General features: G+C 45.0%; 1 protein-coding gene across 1 annotated transcript; it reads right to left on the bottom strand.

Moving 5' to 3' along the window:
* Positions 1-3,293: 3,293 nt before the first annotated feature.
* Positions 3,294-4,542, bottom strand: LOC143018413 (uncharacterized). Its single transcript, XM_076173769.1, has 2 exons — positions 3,823-4,542; positions 3,294-3,579 (listed from the first exon to the last, which is right to left on the bottom strand). The coding sequence occupies exons 1-2, from the start codon at positions 4,530-4,532 to the stop codon at positions 3,300-3,302; spliced, it is 990 nt and encodes a 329-aa protein (XP_076029884.1). The 5' UTR covers positions 4,533-4,542; the 3' UTR covers positions 3,294-3,299.
* Between the last annotated feature and the right edge of the window lie 14,891 nt (positions 4,543-19,433).

Below are 19,433 nucleotides of genomic sequence, written 5' to 3'. Positions count from 1 at the left end.
TTTACTTCATTCTTTGCCTCTTCCAGTCGATGTCATTATTAATCTCATTAAACTCTGTGTGGTTGATTCCAAATTCGTTTTTGATGGAAAGTTCTATGTACAAAGATTTGGGATGGCTATGGGGAATCCCTTGTCTCCTCTGTTGAGTAATTTGTACATGGAATTTTTTGAAAGGGAGTTGTTGTCTCGTATTCTTCCACGTAATGTTATTTGGTACAGGTATGTCGATGACATACTATGCATTTGGCCACTTGCTCACAACTTGGATAATTTTTAGTTAGTTTAAACAATTTAGTACCTTCTATAAAATTTAAAATTGAGATAGAACAAGAGAACAAATTACCCTTTCTAGATGTTACTATTCACAGAAAAGAAAGGTACTTCAGGTTTGATGTTTTTCGTAAACCAACTAACGTTCTTTCATATGTTCACTATTATTCTGCTCACCACCTTAACACAAAAATATCAGTTTTTACCTCCATGTTTCTTAGAGCTTTTAGAGTTTGTAGTCCTGAATTTTTAGATGAAGAAATAAAAAAGATTTATGAAATAGCATCAAACTTGAGATACCCAAATCATGTGATAGTTAGATCACAACATAAGGCCAAGAAGTCCTATGTTGATTCTTCCCCAAAAGATCCTTTTAATAAAAAGAATCTTTTGGTTCTTCCCTTTCATCCTAGTTTGGTAAAACTCCCTCGTTTCCTTAAGATGTTTAATGTTAATGTTGTGTTTAAGAACCATACTATCAAAGAACTTCTTATCAAGAATTCACCGGATAATTCGGCGGGGTGTGTCTACTCTATCCCGTGCAAGAATTGTAATTCGTGTTACATTGGCCAGACTGGCAAGGAAAACTTAGATTGAACCAGCATAAGTATAGTGTCCGTACTGGCCAATCTTCAAGTGGGATTTTTGCTCACATTAGAGACTATAATCACTGTATTGATTGGGACAATTCCCAAGAAATTGTTTCAGGTAATTCTTATTTGATAAGAAATATAATTGAATCGTATAACATTAAAAAAACTTTTAATGAAAATCTTAATTTAAGCACTGGTCTTTTTAAATTAGATAATTTTGTGATTAACCATATTGTAGGACAATGTCCCAAAGCTCCGTGTCATCTGTCATCCATTTTTATTTATTTTTTCTTGTTCTTATTATTTTCCATTATATATTTATATGTATGTATGCATATGTATATAATTTGTTTCTTTGTAAGTCAATCTTTATGTTGAATCACATGTGTCAATTGTCACCCTTCTTATTTCTTGTTATTATCTTTTATGTTGAATGTTCTTTCTTCTTTTTTTTTTCACCTTGTCATTGGTCATCCTTATGGTTTATGTTGTGTGACATTTTTTCACCTGTTTCAATTGTCACCCATTTTATTTATTGTTTTTATATTTTCGTTTCTTTGTATGATATTCCTTTCGTATTTACGTTGTGTGACCTCTCCTGTTTTCTATATTATTATATTTAAGTTATTCTTTGTTGTGACACTATGTACTTTGAAAATGTCTTAATAGACGAAAACGTTCAGTATTCCGATCTTTATTTTCCTCGTGGTTACAAGCATAAATCTTTATTCACGTGTTTTATGTGATTACTGTTGCATATATATATACATATATATATATATGTATATTTATATATATATATACGAATAAATCATAAAAACACGTGATTCACAAAATGTATAGTAAAGCCAATTGGAAAAAAAGGTAACCGAACGTTTTCGTCTATTTAAGACCTTTGAAAATGTCTTAAATAGACGAAAACGTTCGGTCATCTTTCATTTTATTTTCCAAGGGGTTTTATTACAAACACACACACACACACATAATATATATATATATATATATATATATATATATATATATATATTATATACATATATATATTATATATATATATATATATATACATATATATATATATATTACTTTGTCGCGGCTAGTGCCGCTTAAATTGTTTTTATCGGCTTAAGAAACCTGCACAGCGAAGCTATAGCGGTAATCCCCTACCACACTCCTGGCCAAATGGCCACTTCCGGAAGGGAGTGTGTGGTTGGACATTCCGCATAAATCATCGGAAATTTAAAATTCCCGGCTCTGTGCAGGTGGCGCAAGCGTCTACAACCCCACCTCCCCCTCCCTATCCCCTCCCTTCTTACTCGGCTGCACGGATTGAGCCGTCACTTCAATGAGAAATGAAGGCTTCGCCTGTGGGAGGAGGGAGGGACCCTAAATCTGTGCAGGTTTCTTAAGCCGATAAAAACAATTTAAGCGGCACTAGCCGCGACAAAGAAGTATTATCGGCTGAGAAGAAACCTGCACAGCGAAGCTATGCATGAGACGAGGATAGGTGGGAGGAGAAGGTCAAGCCCAAATTGTAGTCAAGGACAGGGCTCAAGCCGTTATTACGTGTGTCTCGTATGGGAGACTATTCATCTTATCATTCAGTAGAGGGGAGACAAAAAGCATCAAGTACTTATATCGATATCAATATCAATATATATATATATTCATTTATTTGTTTATTTTTTATAAAAATAATATTGTACAATTTACATAGTGCATAAATTCTATGTAGAATATTGTATCTTGCTCAGCGGTTCCTGGGCCTTCCCCTACCCCTCGGTCGCCCTTTGCCCCCCTTCTTTTGCGAAGAGAGGGATGGAGCCGTTCCCATGGCGACACATGGGACAGGGGTGATCGAGTAGTAGAGATACCGTGTCCTGAAGGAAGTTGCGGATGCCCAGCCCCCGAGGTCCTGCACCCGTTCCACAGAGTGGGTGCGGAGAAACGCCAGCGATGCCGCGAGGCCTCTGATGTTGTGGGCGTGGGGGGCATGGCCCGGGTCGGCCTTCTCTATAACGCGGCAAAGTAGACGCGTCAGGGACCTCGGGGTTAGGGGGTTCCGAGATTTCGAATTGTAGAAGAGATGATCCTCGGACACCCCTTCCGTGCGTTCCACGTAGTCTTTAAACGCACGGACCGGGCACAGCGGGTGTGGGTTTCCTTCCTCCAGTAAGGATGGTATTCTGATAGGGCCAATCATGTCGTCCGCCTGCTCATTCTTGGCTAGGAATGTAGGTGATGGAGCGAGAGTTAGGGCAGAGCAGTCCTCCTCCAGTTTGGAGAAGGACTGGTGGCGGGTGATCGCCGCCAGCTGTGACGCCCTGTAACCCGTAGCCAGGGCGAGCAGAAAGACGGCACGTTGAAGGAAGTGTTCCTCCTCCATGATGGTCCCTTCGAACGTCAGGTACTGCAGAACACGATGCAAGGACCAGGCTAGGACCGGCTGACGTCTCTGCTCTCTCGAGGCGCGGGTTGGGAGGGTTGTTGGATCTGGATGACGGTCGGGACCGTAGCGAAGACGCGGTCTGTCGCTTCCTGGTCGAACAGACCTGCTCTCACCACGCCCCGGCGAGCTATCTCCGGGGCCGACCGCGCTGCAGACTGACGAGCTGCCAAACGAGCCGCGGTGAAGGCCCTCGCTGCTGGGGGTAGGGCTGATGACGCCATGTTGGCTGTACCCTCTGCCACGGTAGAGAGTGCCGCCAGGGTGTCTCTGCATACAGAAAACACGCGAATCAAATTAGTAGGGCGAGAAGGATCCCAATCCCCGGAGGGTGTAATAAAGTCACATCGCTCAATTGTAGAACGTATAACATATGCGAGGCCGAGGTCGTTTCCGAACGACCTCGTCCTCGGGCGCTAGTCAAGAGGCTCCGTCCTGGGTGAAGACGCTACCTGAGCGTCTCTCGCCAGGACAGGTCTGGACCCTCTGTATAGATTGAAATATCCCACTCACCTCAATTCTTCCCGCGGGAAGTCCTCAAAGCTCGTGGCGAGCGTCGTCAGCCAGTTCCTCATCATCGCGATTGCCGTGACGGTCGAGATGGTAGAGGCAAGGTCTTGTCTGGTCGAGGCCTCCGTCGTCAGCAACTTAGCCTCCGGTTCACTAAGTTGATGGGGGAGGGCGGGGTCCCTGCCCGAGTGCCATAAGCAATCGCGCAGGCCCTCCGGCGCGAAGGGTGGTGGCAGGACGACGGGGAATGATGAAGGGATATGCCGTCGAGGAGGAACCGTCTTGGGTTGGTCTTGGGCCCGCTCGAAGAGAGCAGGGATGTCTAAGGCCTTCTCCCCTTTCTCCTGCGGGAACCAGGCGTTTGGGGAGAGTGCTACCGCCGGTGAGTCCCTCGACCTGTCGACAAACATATGCCCATCAGGGTTTAAACGAGGGTTCTCCAGGAGAGCACCTAATGCGTCCAGAGTGTTAGAGGTGGAAATCCTGGAGGGCGTGGAGGCCGGGGCGGAGAGGGGTCGAATCTTATATAGAACCTTAGCCCCCTCCGCGTCGTTGGCCCACTTTAGGATAACGTCATCTCTCCTCCTCCAGCCCTCCGGTAGCGAGTAGTCGGGAGACCAGGCCACTAGCTTGTGATCTTCTCCAAACGAGTACTCCCAGGACCGGGGAAGGTCACACCATGAGAAGGGGCGGAACTCAAAAGAGTCCGTCATGGTAGGAGGATAAGGTAAAGAAGAACTGTAGTGGTCCTCCACCCCGTCCAACCCGACGGACGTCTGATTGGGGGGTTCCTCCTGAGAGGGGCCTTCTAGTCCTATACCTGTCGCCGGCACGGAGGGGCGGAGGGAAGGACCAGGAGGGAGAGTGGGAGGGGGGGCTAGAGCCGTAGGTTCAATAGGAGGTTGCTCTGGAGAGGGGTGCGTTATGATTTGCGCGGCCTGAAAGGCCGGATAATGTGATAGGGCCGATTCAAGGACGGGGCCTATCAGGGACGGAAGGAGGGCAGCCACTTGGGCAGCCAGAGTTCCCTCTCCCCTCGTTTCGTCCTCCGGCTCCCTGCCCTTGTGGGATTTACGGTGAGGAAAAGGAGAGCGAGGAAGGGAGGGCGAGTTGGGGGGGAGAGGCTGTGGAGGGTGGGGACAAGCTGAGCGTCCTGGACCTCGGTGAGGCAGACCTCTTTTTCGAGCGAGATTTCCTGCCGGGTTCACGTGAGTGAACTAGGGAGGAAGACGAGTTCGTGGGGGTGCTTGACAAAGCAAGCCGTAAGGGTTTTAAGGACCCTTGATGGTCGGATGTATGGGGCTGCCGAGAGGCCTGAGGACGCTCGGGGACACCATACTCCGCAACATCAGACTCGTCCCCTTGTACTCCGAGAGGCCCAGGTTGTCCACCAACGGAAGTCTCGGAGACATAGGGAGACGGATGGCGAGGGCGAACGAGGCCCAATTCCACGCCTAACGCCGGATCCGCCCACACCAGGGGGGGGGGGGTCGTCAGCGGATTTCAATTTCCGAGCTCTTGCGCCATGCCTCCCGAAGGAGTTCGAGGGCGGCTAGCTTGGAACGGGTTTTGGGAGGAGCAGCACGAATCTCCTCAACCCGCGCTTTGCACACAACGCAGGCTAGGGGGTTAAAGCCAGCTTGTGAGAAACAAGGGGCATGGCGGGAGCAGAGGTCGTGGTGGCCGTCCGACGAGATCCTGGCTGTGCAGCCGGATTCCACACACAAGCGTTTGGTCTGAAAATAGAATAATGATAATCATAGACGGGGTGTCCCAAAGGTGTCTGGACACAACACCGAAGGGGAAAAACTGCAGGAGAACAGGTAGGGCTCCCTACGAGAACACAAGAGCACGAGCAGGAACCAGACTTACCGGCATGAAAAGAAGGTGGGTTGTTGAGTGACCGACTCGTCTGGTTCCGCGATGCTAAGTGACGGCTCAATCCGTGCAGCCGAGTAAGAAGGGAGGGGATAGGGAGGGGGAGGTGGGGTTGTAGACGCTTGCGCCACCTGCACAGAGCCGGGAATTTTAAATTTCCGATGATTTATGCGGAATGTCCAACCACACACTCCCTTCCGGAAGTGGCCATTTGGCCAGGAGTGTGGTAGGGGATTACCGCTATAGCTTCGCTGTGCAGGTTTCTTCTCAGCCGATAAATATATATATATATATATATGCGTAAGTAACCACTAGGAAAAGTAAACTAACGAAGCAGAGCGCTTTCGTATAATTACATCTTCAGTGCAGATACAAAGAAGGAATTATATAATTCCTTCTTTGTATCTCCACTGAAAATGTAATTATACGAAAGCGTTCTCATTCGTTAGTTTACTTTTCCTGGTGGTTACTTGCACATTTGTGAACACACGCTCCTAGTGTTTTTATTGCATATATATATATGTATATATATATGTATATATATATATATATATTTATATATATATATATATACTGTATATATATATATATATATACATATATATATATATATATATATATATATATATATATGTATATATATATACGAATAAATCACAAAAACACGTGATTCACAAAATGTGTAGTAAAGCCACTTGGAAAAAAAAGGTGACCGAACGTTTTCGTCTATTTAACAACCTTTGAAAATGTCTTAAATAGACGACAACGTTCGGTCACCTTTCATTTTATTCCAAAGGGTTTTATTACACACACACACACACACACACACACACACACACACACACACATACACACACACGCACACATAATATATATATATACACACACACACACATATATATATATATATATTTACATATATACATATATATATATACAGTATATATATATGTATATATATGTGTGTGTGTGTGTGCGTGTGTGTGTGTGTATGTGTGTGTGTGTGTGTGTGTGTGTGTGTGTGTGTGTGTGTGTGTGTGTGTGTATTCACCTCGGATCTGCTGCAGTCTCTGTCGAGACAGCCAGACACCACCCTACGGCAGTGAGCTCAGAGCTCATTATTTGCCGATCTCTGGGTAGGTCTGAGACCACTCACACACCACACACCGGGACAGCAAGGTCACAACTCCTTGACTAACGTACCGTACCTACTCACTGCTAGGTGAACAGGGGTTACACGTGAAAGGAGACAAACCCAACTTATCTCCGCCCGGCCGGGGAATCGAACCCCGGTTCTCTGGCTTGTGTGTGTGTGTGTGTGTGTGTGTGTGTGTGTGTGTGTGTGTGTGTGTGTGTGTGTGTGTGTGTGTGTGTGTGTGTGTGTGTGTGTGTGTGTGTGTGTGTGTGTGTCATTTTGACAATTAGAAATAAACTCATCTGCTGGGATTCGAACTCCATATATGAAGCAATCCGCTCTGGCGGGAGTTTAAGTCCCAGCAGATGAGTTTATTTCCAATATATATATATATATATATATATATATATAAATATATAGATATATATACATTATATATATATACATATATAGATATATATATACATATATAGATTTATATATACAGTATACATATACATGTATATATATATATATATATATATATATATATATATATATATATGTATATATATATGTATATGAATAGTTGTAAATAAAATCTTATACTAAAATATGGTAATTATCATATATTCTTATACTGTATTGCAAATTATATATTACAAGACTTCTGGCAATTTATTAATAGTAATTAAACACTACTTTTCGTCATGCAATCAAAACCTAATATTTCAACAAAAATATAGTTCATTAGTATCGCATGATCAGCAATACTGAACTAAATGGTAGGGTATTATATGTGCAGAGTCAAAACATGTGAGATCACACAACCTACCCACCCATTCAGATTATCGGCAATGAAAAGGTAAATATTGGACATAAAACAAAGTAATACATTTGTCCTCGGGAATTGTCTAAAACCATCTTAAGTAACTTCGAAGTTACTCTTCTCGGCTAATAGATCGTCTTCTTTTTTCGTTTCTGTGGTTTGGTGGAAATGGATGTACAGCACGAAATAAATATGCAGAAACATTTTGAGTAAGTGTGATTTTGTGAATAATGCAGTACCATCACTAACACAAAACAAAATGTTATTAAAGCATAGGCCTCGACATTTCAATTCTTTGTGGTTGTAGGGATATAAAATAAAATATCTGCGTTATCTCTCCTATTGATTTCGTCCTTGTGTCCGACTACATTTGGTATATATAATTAGGAAAGAAAAAGGGGACCCGACTGTAGTGTTCAGGTCACTAAAAGGGGAAGACAAGATACTCACATCTTTTGGAGAGAGTTGCATAATGAGGTCACGGGAACAAACTGAAAAAAGACCATATGTCTCAAAGAGGTGAATATATAATTTCCCATAGAGATGTATCAACTATTGGAATAGCTTACAATGCGGGTAAAACCTGTACTATGGTGAACAATTGTCGGTTAATATATATAATGATTTTCGACTTAGTCTGTCACTACAACTCAGATAAACGTAAACTCATACCTTTTGTTTTCTTTAATTAAAGCCTCAAGAGAAATTATATCTATTGGTTAGGGGAGGCTATAAGTTCAAGAATAGCACTTTTCCATTTTGTATCTATGTTAAATATTAAGGGATTTAAGTTACCTACTTGGCCTGTCACCCGACATGGGTGCAAAATGCCTAATGGGGACGCAGAAACAGGACCCTCCGAGCATACAAAGTTAAATTACTTAATAATTTTACCATTCAGTTACATATTCAACATAAGAAAAGTATTGATGGACAGCCCCACATCGTTGGAATGCTCTTCACCTACGGTGACCTGGGTCGTCACCTCACCTATGGTCACTAGAGGTCACACTCTGTTCATCTGTGTCAGCGAGTTCGACTTAGCTCTGACGTCACACGCTCCTCCGCGGCCTCCGGAGGACGTCGCTGCAGAGAGAGTTTTACGACCACAAACGTCTTCTCCAGCGACCTCTCGACGGAAGCCGAGGCTCGTCAGGGATCCCCTCCTCCAATGTCTGCCAGTGTCCCTCGGGTTTTGGAAAAAGACGTTCTGCTAAAGTGTGGATCGAAGACGACAGCAGAGCATCGGGTCCCACTAGCCTCACAGGACCCCGGAAGAAGAAAAAAAAAAAAAAAAAAAAAAAAAATGGGGGGGGGAGAAAACCAAAGAAGAAAAAGGAAGAAATTAGATTAAAAAGTAAAAATAAATATGTAAAGAGGAAAACGAAATAAGAAAAAGGAAGAAACGAGATTAAAAAAAAAAAAAAAAAACATACACACGCACAGCGCGTTCATGGCCGGGGACTTTGCGCATCATCCCCATCTTCCGCTTCCTCCGACGACCCAATCCTATCGGGCACATCCCTAGGAACACTACTGGGGGAGATACCTGAGGTCACCTTAGTGAACTCAAGAGGAGGCCACTCACATCTTAGGTGGGCGCCTGGTTCTCACTATGCTCTCCACATGCACGGCCCATCGTGCTCACTACGATGGACTCCCATTTTGCTCTCGTCACGACTTTAGTCGTAGACCTCCTCCTCCACCTAGACGCTGGAATACAGGGAAGGCCAACTGGATCCTTTTCCAGGAGGAACTAGACCTCTGGTACTAGTCCCACGTCTCCCCACAGGACATAGAGGACCTACATCGAGACTTCGTCACCGCCATCCAGGACTTTGCGGAACGAGCTGTCACACGAACGAAGCCATGCTTCAATCGGCATGCTGATCGGTGGTATTAAAACGACATCGCATGGTAGCAAAATCAACAAGAGAAAAAGGTGACCCGATTGTAGTGTTCAGGTCACTAAAAGGGGAAGACAAAATAGTTAGATCTTTTGGAGAGAGTTGCATAATGTCGAGGTCATTGGAAAAAACTGAAAAAAAAACATGTCTGAAAGAGGTGAATATATAATTCCCCATAGAGATGTGTCAACTATTGGAATAGCCTACAATGCGGGTAAAACCTGTACTTTCGTGAACAATTGTCGGTAAATATATATTATGATTTTCGGCTTAGTCTGTCACTACAACTCAGATAAACGTAAACTCATACCTTTTGTTTTCTTTAATGAAAGCCTCAAGAGAAATTATATCTATTGGTTAGGGGAGACTCTAAGCTCGAGAATAGCACTTTTTAATTTTGTGCCTATGTTAAATATTAAGAGATTTAAGTTACCTACTTGGCCTGTCACCCGACATAGGTGCAAAATGGTCGATGTGGACGCAGAAACAGGATCCTACGGTCACTGGAGGTCACTCTGTTCATCTGTGTCAGCGAGTTCGACTTAGCTCTGACGTCACGCGCTTCTCCGCGGCCTCCGAAGGACGTCGCCGCAGAGAAAGTTTTACGACCACAAACGTCTTTTCCAGCGACCTCTCGACAGAAGCCGAGGCTCGTCAGGCATCCTCCCTTTGCCTGCCAGTGTCCCTCGGGCTTTGGAAAAGTTTGTTCTGCTAAAGTGTGGATTGAAGACGACAGCAGAGTATCGAATCCCAATAGCCTCAGGGGCCCCCGGAGGAAGGAAAAAAAAAGGGGGGCAAACCAAAGAAGAAAAAGGAGGAAATGAGATGAACCCAAGTAAAAATAAAAAAATATTAAGAGGAAAACGAAAGAAGAAAAGGAAGCAATGATATAAAAAAAAACACACACACGCCCAGCGCGTTCATTGCCGGGAACTTTGCGCATCATCCCATCTTCCCCTTCCTCCGACGACTCAATCCTATCGGGCACCTTAGGAACGCTACTTGAGGAGATACCTGAGGTCACACTTAGTGAACTCAATAAGAGGCCACTCACATCTTAGGTGGGCGCCTGGTTCTCACTATGCTCTCCACATGCACGGACCATCGTGCTCACTACGATGGACTCCCAGCTCATTAGTGACCATTTTGCCCTCGTCAAGACTTTAGTCGTGGACCTCCTCCTCCACCTTGACGCTGGAATACAGGGAAGGCCAACTGGACCCTTTTCCAGGAGGAGCTAGACCTCTGGTACCAGTCCCACGTCTCCCCACAGGACATAGAGGACCTACATCGAGACTTCGTCACCGCCATCCAGGCCTTTGCGGAACGAGCTGTCCCACGAACGAAGCCATGCTTCAATCGGCATGTTGATCGGTGGTATTAAAACGGCATCGTATGGGAGCAAGATCACCAAGACAACGTATTCCGTAGACTTTTGTGGCGCTATCGATCCCTTGAAGCACAGGTTCTCCTGCGCTCTGTTATCACCCACGCGCGGTCGGTCACCCACAGGGTCCACGAAGAAAAGTGGCTGGAGTAGATGTGCACTCTGCCTAAACCACAGTTAGCGCCCTCTGGAGAAAACTGCGGCTCGCAAAAGATGCCCCATCCTTACTCTTCACGACGACATCATCCCCTGGATGCCCACTTATCAATATTTGGGCATCTGGATCGACGCCAGGCTCGCTCCGAAGGTCAGGTACCTCCGTGCGGCCACGAAGACGAGATTAAAGCTCTTCAGAGACATGATGAGACCCCAGCTAGGTGCCGGGCAAAAGGTCCTCCGGACGCACTGTATTCAAATGGTACATTCGGTGATGGAAAATGCCGCTGTGGCTCTCATCCCCTTCCGTCTCAGTTCGTGGGACGAGCTTGAGGTCTTCCAAAACAAAGATCTCCGCACTATCACTACGGACCATTCATGAACCAGTGTGGTGAATTTTAGACAGGAGGCGGGAGTTACCTTCTCGTTCGGCTTTTGACTGCCCCAAGGAAGAGTGAAGTCGAGACCTTCCTCCTGAGACACCTAGACGTCGAGGGAGACCCCACCAGTCACTCATGGAAGGTCCATGCGGAGAGTGCGATCCACGCCTTTGAACTCCTGGAACTGGTTCGGCGACGTACTCTACACAAACCTCATCCAGAATATAGCCACCCTCCTCCGTGGCGATCTCCCTGCTCCACCTTCCAACTTTTTCACCTCAACGGAAAGAAGGCCGACTGCGACCCGACATGGACTTGAGACCATAAGGTCCATCACACTCCAAACCCCTATCTCCAATCCCAGCGAGCCTGTCGTGGTACATGGACGGCTCTGTGGGTCCCCACACGGAAAAGTGTGGCGCGGTTTTTACAACCGTCAATAGGGTGATCACGCTTTGGGGAGTGAGTGACTGGAGCTCCACTCTACAGACGGAGCTTGCTGCCATCTCCAAGGACCTGGATCACACTCTCTCTGCTGGGCAGAGGACAGTCGTGATCCACACAGACTCAAGGGGTGCTACTGACATCATCCGGTCGGGGAAGATATCGGATGACGGCTACTTGACTGCATCAATCCACCACTTGCTGCACCTTTTGTACCAGCATGAGAGGTCTGCAAAATTTCACTGGAATTCCAGTCACATTGGGATTCCAGGGAACACTGTTGTGCATGTTACTGTCAAGGCAGTGACGAGGTTCAGCAGAATCACACTACCCCTGGCACCCACGATTATACAGATTAAGGGCGTCGCCATCAAGAAGGCCAGATTGATGGTCAAGGCCAACCACAGCAGCAAACTCATACTTCACAATCAGCGTTTTGGTACTACCTTGTTACTAGGTACGAGACAGTTCACCTGCCTAAAGGTAGAAGGGCGGAATCCACTCTTCACAGGATCCGCCTGTGATATCGCTGTGGGTGGCAAGTGCTACGCGTGGGAAGAGACAATTGTGAACACTGCAAACTCTGTGGGGCCGAGGTGCAACAGCCCCTCCACCACTATCTGCTTGAGTGCAGGGCCACTGCCATTCTTCGCCTCCTAGGTCTCTGCCCACCACTCACTTCGCAATGGTGGCGCGGCACCTCACCGTCTCTCCTGTCACATGACAGACATATCAGTAGGATTGTGGTAAAGGCATGTAGGATGCTGCACAAGATCAACATGGCTTTTCACAATTTGAATGGAAAGATGATGCAAAAAAAATCATAGAAACACTGATCCGTCCAACATTAGAATATGGGTCTGTGGTATGGTCCCCACATAGAGTGAAGGATATAAGACTGAGAGAATACAAAGGGCAGCAACCAAACTGGCTCCCAGCCTGGCAGATAACTCATATAAGAGGACACTAAAAGCACTGGGTCTACCAACCTTGAAAGATGGAAGAGAGAGATGATATGATCACAGTGTTCTGGCTCGCTAAAGGGGATTTCCTACAAGGATAGAAGATTCCTTGGTTGGAGACAGGAGGTGTTCTGAGAGGTCATGAGAACAAATTAAGACTACACGTCCAAAGTGTGTACAGAAACACATTTATCCTTTTAGATTCAAAGTGCTTGCAATAGCTAACAAGGTGCTATAGTCTAAGCTGGAACAATACAGTTGTTTTAAGAAACGATTAGACAACTTTATGAATGGGGATTACAGGTGGTGGTGGATACGGAGCTGCCCAGTATAGGCCTTATGGTCTCTTGCAGTCTCCTTCATTCTTAAGTTCTTATGTACATTTAGGTATATACAGTTAGGTAAAGACACACACACACACAAAATGTGTGTATGTCTGCGTGAGGAGGGTGCAGGGGTTTATTCCTGAGCTTTACGTCCCTACCTGAGGAAAGACTAAATTCACTTTTTTTCATCATTTCCCAAAAAATTATTTCTAGTGAGAAAAATCTAAGTACATATTCGTTATTATACGAACGCACAGGTGGGTGTACAAAATTAAAGCTAACCCTCAATTAAATGTGTGTGTATATATACATATATATATATATATATATATATATATATATATATATACATATATATATATATATATGTATGCAAATAAATCACAAAACACACGTGATAAACTATTTTTGCAGAAACCACCGGGAAATTGAAGAAAAAACAAAATAAAAACAGATACCGAACGTTTTCGTCTATTTAGACATTTTCAAGGGAAAAGGGGACAAGTGTGAATGTAGTAGTTTCAGAGGGATTAGCCTGTTAAGTGTAGTAGGGAAGGCTTATGGGAGGATCTTAATCGAGAGGATTAGGAGAGGAACAGAAGGAGTAATTGGTGAGGAACAGTGTGGATTTAGGACAGGTAGAGGTTGTGTAGATCAGATCTTTGTGGTAAGACAGATATGTGAGAAAGCTATAGGAAAGGGGAAGGATGTTTTTTGGGCTTTTATGGATCTGGAAAAGGCTTATGATAGGGTAGACAGAAAGGCACTGTGGGAGGTTATGCAGATCTATGGGATAGGAGGAAAGCTTTTGGGAGCTGTCAAGAGTTTTTATGAGAGTAGTAGAGCATGTGTCAGGATTAGAAATGGAGAGAGTGAGTGGTTTGAAGTAAAGGTGGGACTTCGTCAAGGGTGCGTTATGTCGCCCTGGCTGTTCAACTTATACATGGATGGGGTGGTGCGAGAGGTGAATGCTAGGGTAGTGGGTCAGGGATTGGAGATGGTTAAAGAAAATGGAGAAAAGTGGGAGGTGAGCCAGCTGTTGTTTGCGGACGACACTGCCCTTGTGGCAGGGTCAGAGGAGGGATTGAGGAAACTGGTGGCAGAGTATGGGAGAGTATGTGATAGAAGAAAGCTAAAGATAAATGTGGGTAAAAGTAAGGTGATGAGATGTACAAGGGGTGAAAGTGGCAGTAGACTGGAAGTGAACATTAAGGGAGAGCGACTGGAGGAAGTGGATAGTTTTAGATACTTGGGTGCAAGTGTAGCAGGAAAAGGTGGAGTGAAGGTGGAGGTAGAATGTAGATTGAGAGAAGCGAGTAAATGCCTTGGTGGTTTAAAGAGTGTAATGAGGAATAGACATTTGGGAATGGATGCGAAGAGGAGACTGTATGAAGGAGTGATTGTGCCAACAGCACTGTATGGGGCAGAAACGTGGAACATAAGAGAAGAAGAGAGAAGGAGTTTGAATGTGTTTGAGATGAGGTGTCTGAGAAGTATGGTGGGGGTTACTAGGCTGGATAGAGTGAGAAATGAGGAGGTGAGGAGGAGAACAGGGGTGAAAAAGGATTTGGGAGATAGGGTTGATGAAAGAATATTAGGATGGTTTGGACACATGGAAAGAATGAGTGAAGAAAGACTAGTAAAAGAGGTATGGAAGGCAGATGTGGAGGGAGTGAACATGAGGGGACGTCCTAGGATTAGGTGGATGGATGGGGTGAAGGGGGCTTTGGGGAAGAGGGGAATGTCTGTTGAGGAAGGAAGGGAGAGGACGGAAGACAGAGGTGAGTGGAGAATGGTTGTATATGGATGATGTTGTGACTGCATGAGGAGGAATGGGCGGGGGGGTAGTATGTGTGAGTGAATTTTGACGCAGCCCGAATGGATTTCTCCCCGTCCTCGCCTTATATGCAAAGGGGGACGGAGAGGGGGGGTCGCCGATTAAATGAAGCGGCCTTGCTGTGGAAGTGCTGTGTCTTGCGACACTGCTTCTGACCCAGGGCGGTGGGCAAGGTGCAGGGATGACCCGTCATCCAGGAGGTGCTCAGATGAGAGGGAGGGTGGGAGGGGTGTGGAGTGTATTTAGGGATGAAATGGGTGGGAGTGTTTTTGTGCCTTTCCCTTTCTGGCTACCACCCTTGGAAGGGGGGAAAAGCCTTGGTGTATGTATGTATGCCTTTGAAAATGTCTAGATAGACGAAAACGTTCGGTATCTGTTTTTTTTTTTCAATTTCCCGCTGGTTTCTTCAAAAATATATATAAGTATATACATATATATATATATATATATATATATATATATATATATATATATATATATATACATATATATGTACATATATATATATATATAAATATATATATTTTGCAGTAATTCACAAGGCACACGTGAAAATAATATGCAGAAAAAACCACTGGGAAATAAGAAGCCTAGTCCGAACGTTTTCGTCATTCGTATTCCTTGATAATGTCTTAAATAGACGAAAACGTTCAAACTAATTTTATTTCTCAGTGTTTTCTTCTGCAAATACATGTATATGTAAATTTCTATGTATATGTATATGTATATGTATATACATATATACATATATATATATATATATATATATATATATTGTAAAGGATTATATTTTTAAATAACAATATAGAAGATTTTCATAATAGATAGTTGTAAATAAAATCTTATATTACAATATGGTAATTATCATATATTTTTATATTGTATTGTAAATTATATATTACAAGACTTCTGGCAATTTGGTAATAGTAATTAAACATTACTTTTCGTCATACAATCAAAACCTAATATTTGAATATATATATAGTTGATTAGTATCGCATGATCAACAATACTGAACTAAATGGTAGGGCATTATATGTGCAGAGTCAAAACATTTGAGATCACACAGCCTACCCACCCATTCAGCTTATCGGCAATGGACATAAAAGAAATTAATACATTTGTCCTCGGGAATTGTCTAAAACGATCTTACATAACTTCGAAGCTACTCTTCTCGGCTAATATTTCATCTTCTTTTTTTTCGTTTCTGTGCTACGTTCGGTGGAAATGGATGTACAGCACGAAGTAAATATGCTGAAACATTTTGAGTCAGTGTGACTTTGTGAATCATGTAGTACCATCACTAACACAAAACAAAATATTATTAAAGCATAGGCCTCGACATTTCAATTCTTTGTGGTTGTAGGGATATAAAATAAAATATTTGCATTATAATTAGGAAAGAAAAAGGTGACCCGACTGTAGTGTTCAGGTCACTAAAAGGGGAAGACAAAATAGTCAGATCTTTTGGAGAGAGTTGCATAATGAGGTCATGGGAACAAACTGAAAAAGACCATATGTCAGAAAGAGGTGAATATATAATTTCCCATAGAGATGTATCAACTATTGGAATAGCTTACAATGCGGGTAAAACCTGTTCTATGGTGAACAATTGTCGGCAAACATATATATAATGATTTTCGCCTTAGTCTGTCACTACAACTCAGATAAACGTAAACTCATACCTTTTGTTTTCTTTAAAGAAAGCCTCAAGAGAAATTATATCTATTGGTTAGGGGAGGCTATAAGTTCAAGAATAGCACTTTTCCATTTTGTATCTATGTTAAATATTAAGAGATTTAAGTTACCTACTTGGCCTATCACCCGACATGGGTGCAAAATATCTAATGGGGACACAGAAACAGGACCCTCCGTGCATACAAAGTTAAATTACTTAATAATTTTACCATTCAGTTACATATTTAACACAAGTGTTGATGGACAACCCCACATCGTTGGAATGCTCTCCACCTACGGTGACCTGGGTCGTCACCTCAACTGCGGTCACTAGAGGTCACACTCTGTTCATCTGTGTCAGCGAGTTCGACTTAGCTCTGACGGCACGCGCTCCTCCGCGGCCTCCGGAGGACGTCGCCGCAGAGAGAGTTTTACGACTACAAACGTCTTCTCCAGCGACCTCTCGACGGAAGCCGAAGCTCGTCAGGGATCCTCCCCATGTCTGCCAGTGTCCCTCGGGTTTTGGAAAAAGACGTTCTGCTAAAGTGTGGATCGAAGAGGACAGCAGAGCATCGAGTCCCAATAGCCTCAGAGGCCTCCGGAGGAAGAAAAAAAAAGGGGTTAAAACCAACGAAGAAAAAGGAAGAAATGAGATAAAAAAACAACAACTAAAAATATATATATACAGAGGAAAACGAAAAAAGAAAAGAGAAGCAACGATAAAAAAAAAACACACAAACAGCGTTCATTGCCGGGGACTTTGCGCATCATCCCATCTTGCGTTTCCTCCGACGACCCAATCCTATCGGGCACATCCCTAGGAATGCTACTGGGGAACTCAAGAGGAAGCCACTCACATCTGAGGTGGGTGCCTGGTTCTCACCATGCTCTACACATACACGGACCATCGTGCTCACTACGATGGACCCCCAGCTCATTAGTGACCATTTTGCTCTCGTCATGACTTTAGTCGTGGACTTCCTCCTCCACCTAGACGCTGGAATACAGGGAAGGCCAACTGGACCCTTTTCCAGGAGGAACTAGACCTCTGGTACTAGTCCCACGTCTCCCCACAGGACATAGCGGACCTACATCGAGACTTCGTCACCGCCATAGAGGCCTTTGCCGAACGAGCTGTCCCACGAACGAAGCCATGCTTCAATCGGCATGCTGATCGGTAAAATCACCAAGACAACGTATTCCGTAGACTTATGTGGCGCTATCGATCCATCGAAGCACAGGTTCTCCTGTGCTCTGTTATCACCCACGCGCGGTCGGTCACCCACAGGGTCCACGAAGAAAAGTGGCTGGAGTGGTGTGCACTCTGCCTAAACCACAGTTATCGCCCTCTGGAGAAAACTGCGGCTCGCAACAGGTGCCCCATCCTTACTCTTCACGACGACATCATCCCCTGGATGCCCACTTATCAATATTTGGGCATCTGGATCGACGCCAGGCTCGCTTCGAAGATCAGGTACCTCCGTGCGGCCACGAAGACGAGATTAAATCTCTTCAGAGACATGATGAGACCCCGGCTAGGTGCCGGGCACAAGGTCCTCCGGACGCACTGTATTCAAACGGTACGTTTGGTGGTGGATAATGCCGCTGTGGCTCTCATCTCCTTACGTCTCAGTACGTGGGAAGAGCTTGAGGTCTTCCAAAACAAAGATCTCCGCACTATCACTACGGACCCTCCATGGACCAGTGTGGTGAATTTCAGACAGGAGGTGGGAGTTACCTTCTCGTTCGGCTTTTGACTGCACCAAGGGAGAGTGAAGTCGAGACCGTCCTCCTGAGATACCTAGGCGTCGAGGGAGACCCCACCGGTCACTCATGGAAGGTCCATGCGACGAGTGCGATCCGCGCCTTTGAACTCCTGGAACTGGTTCGGCGACGTACTCTACACAGACCTCATCCAGAATATAGCCACCCTCCTCCGTGGCGATCTCCCTGCTCCACCTTTCAACTTTTTCACCTCAACGGAAGGAAGGCAGACTGCGACCCGGCATGGCCTTGAGACCATAAGGTCCATCACACCCCAAACCCCTAACCCCAATCTCAGCGAGCCTGTCGTGCTACATGGACGGCTCTGTGGGTCCCCACACGGAAAGGTGTGGCGCGGCTTTTACAACCGTCAATAGGGTGACAGCGCTATGGAGAATGAGCGACTGGAGCTCCACTCTATAGACGGAGCTTGCTGCCATCTCCAAGGCCCTGGATCACCACACTCTCTCTCCTGGGCAGGGGACAGTCGTGATCCACACAGACTCAAGGGGTGCTACTGACATCATCCGGTCGGGGAAGATATCGGATGACGGCTACTTGACTACATCAATCCACCACTCGCTGTACCTTTTGTACCAGCATGAGAGGTCTGCAAAATTTCACTGGACCTCCAATCACATTGGGATTAGAGGGAATACTATTGTGGATGTTACTGTCAAGGCACCGACGAGGTTTAGCAGAATCACACTACCCCTGGCACGCATGATTACACAGATCAAGGGCGTTGCCATCAAGAAGGCCAGATTGATGGCCAAGGCCAACCACAGCAGCAAACTCATACTTCAAAATCAGCGTTGTGGTACTACCTTGTTACTAGGTACGAGACAGTCCACCTGCCTCCAGGTGGAAGGGCGGAATCCACTCTTCACAGGATCAGCCTGGAATATCGATGTGGGTGGCAAGTGCTACGCGCGGGAAGAGACAATTGTGAA

This window comes from Oratosquilla oratoria, chromosome 34, assembly GCF_046742065.1.
Source record: "Oratosquilla oratoria isolate Oo_2021 chromosome 34, ASM4674206v1, whole genome shotgun sequence".
Classification (NCBI taxonomy): domain Eukaryota; kingdom Metazoa; phylum Arthropoda; class Malacostraca; order Stomatopoda; family Squillidae; genus Oratosquilla; species Oratosquilla oratoria.
This window is presented reverse-complemented; position numbering and strand designations above follow the sequence as displayed.

Excerpts from the sequence above, each read along its gene's own strand:
- LOC143018413 (XM_076173769.1), bottom strand. The coding sequence starts at position 4,532 with ATGACGGACTCTTTTGAGTTCCGCCCCTTCTCATGGTGTGACCTTCCC. Across the intron at positions 3,580-3,822 it reads TTCCCGCGGGAAGAATTGAG|AGACACCCTGGCGGCACTCT; the intron begins GTGAGTGGGATA and ends TTCTGTATGCAG.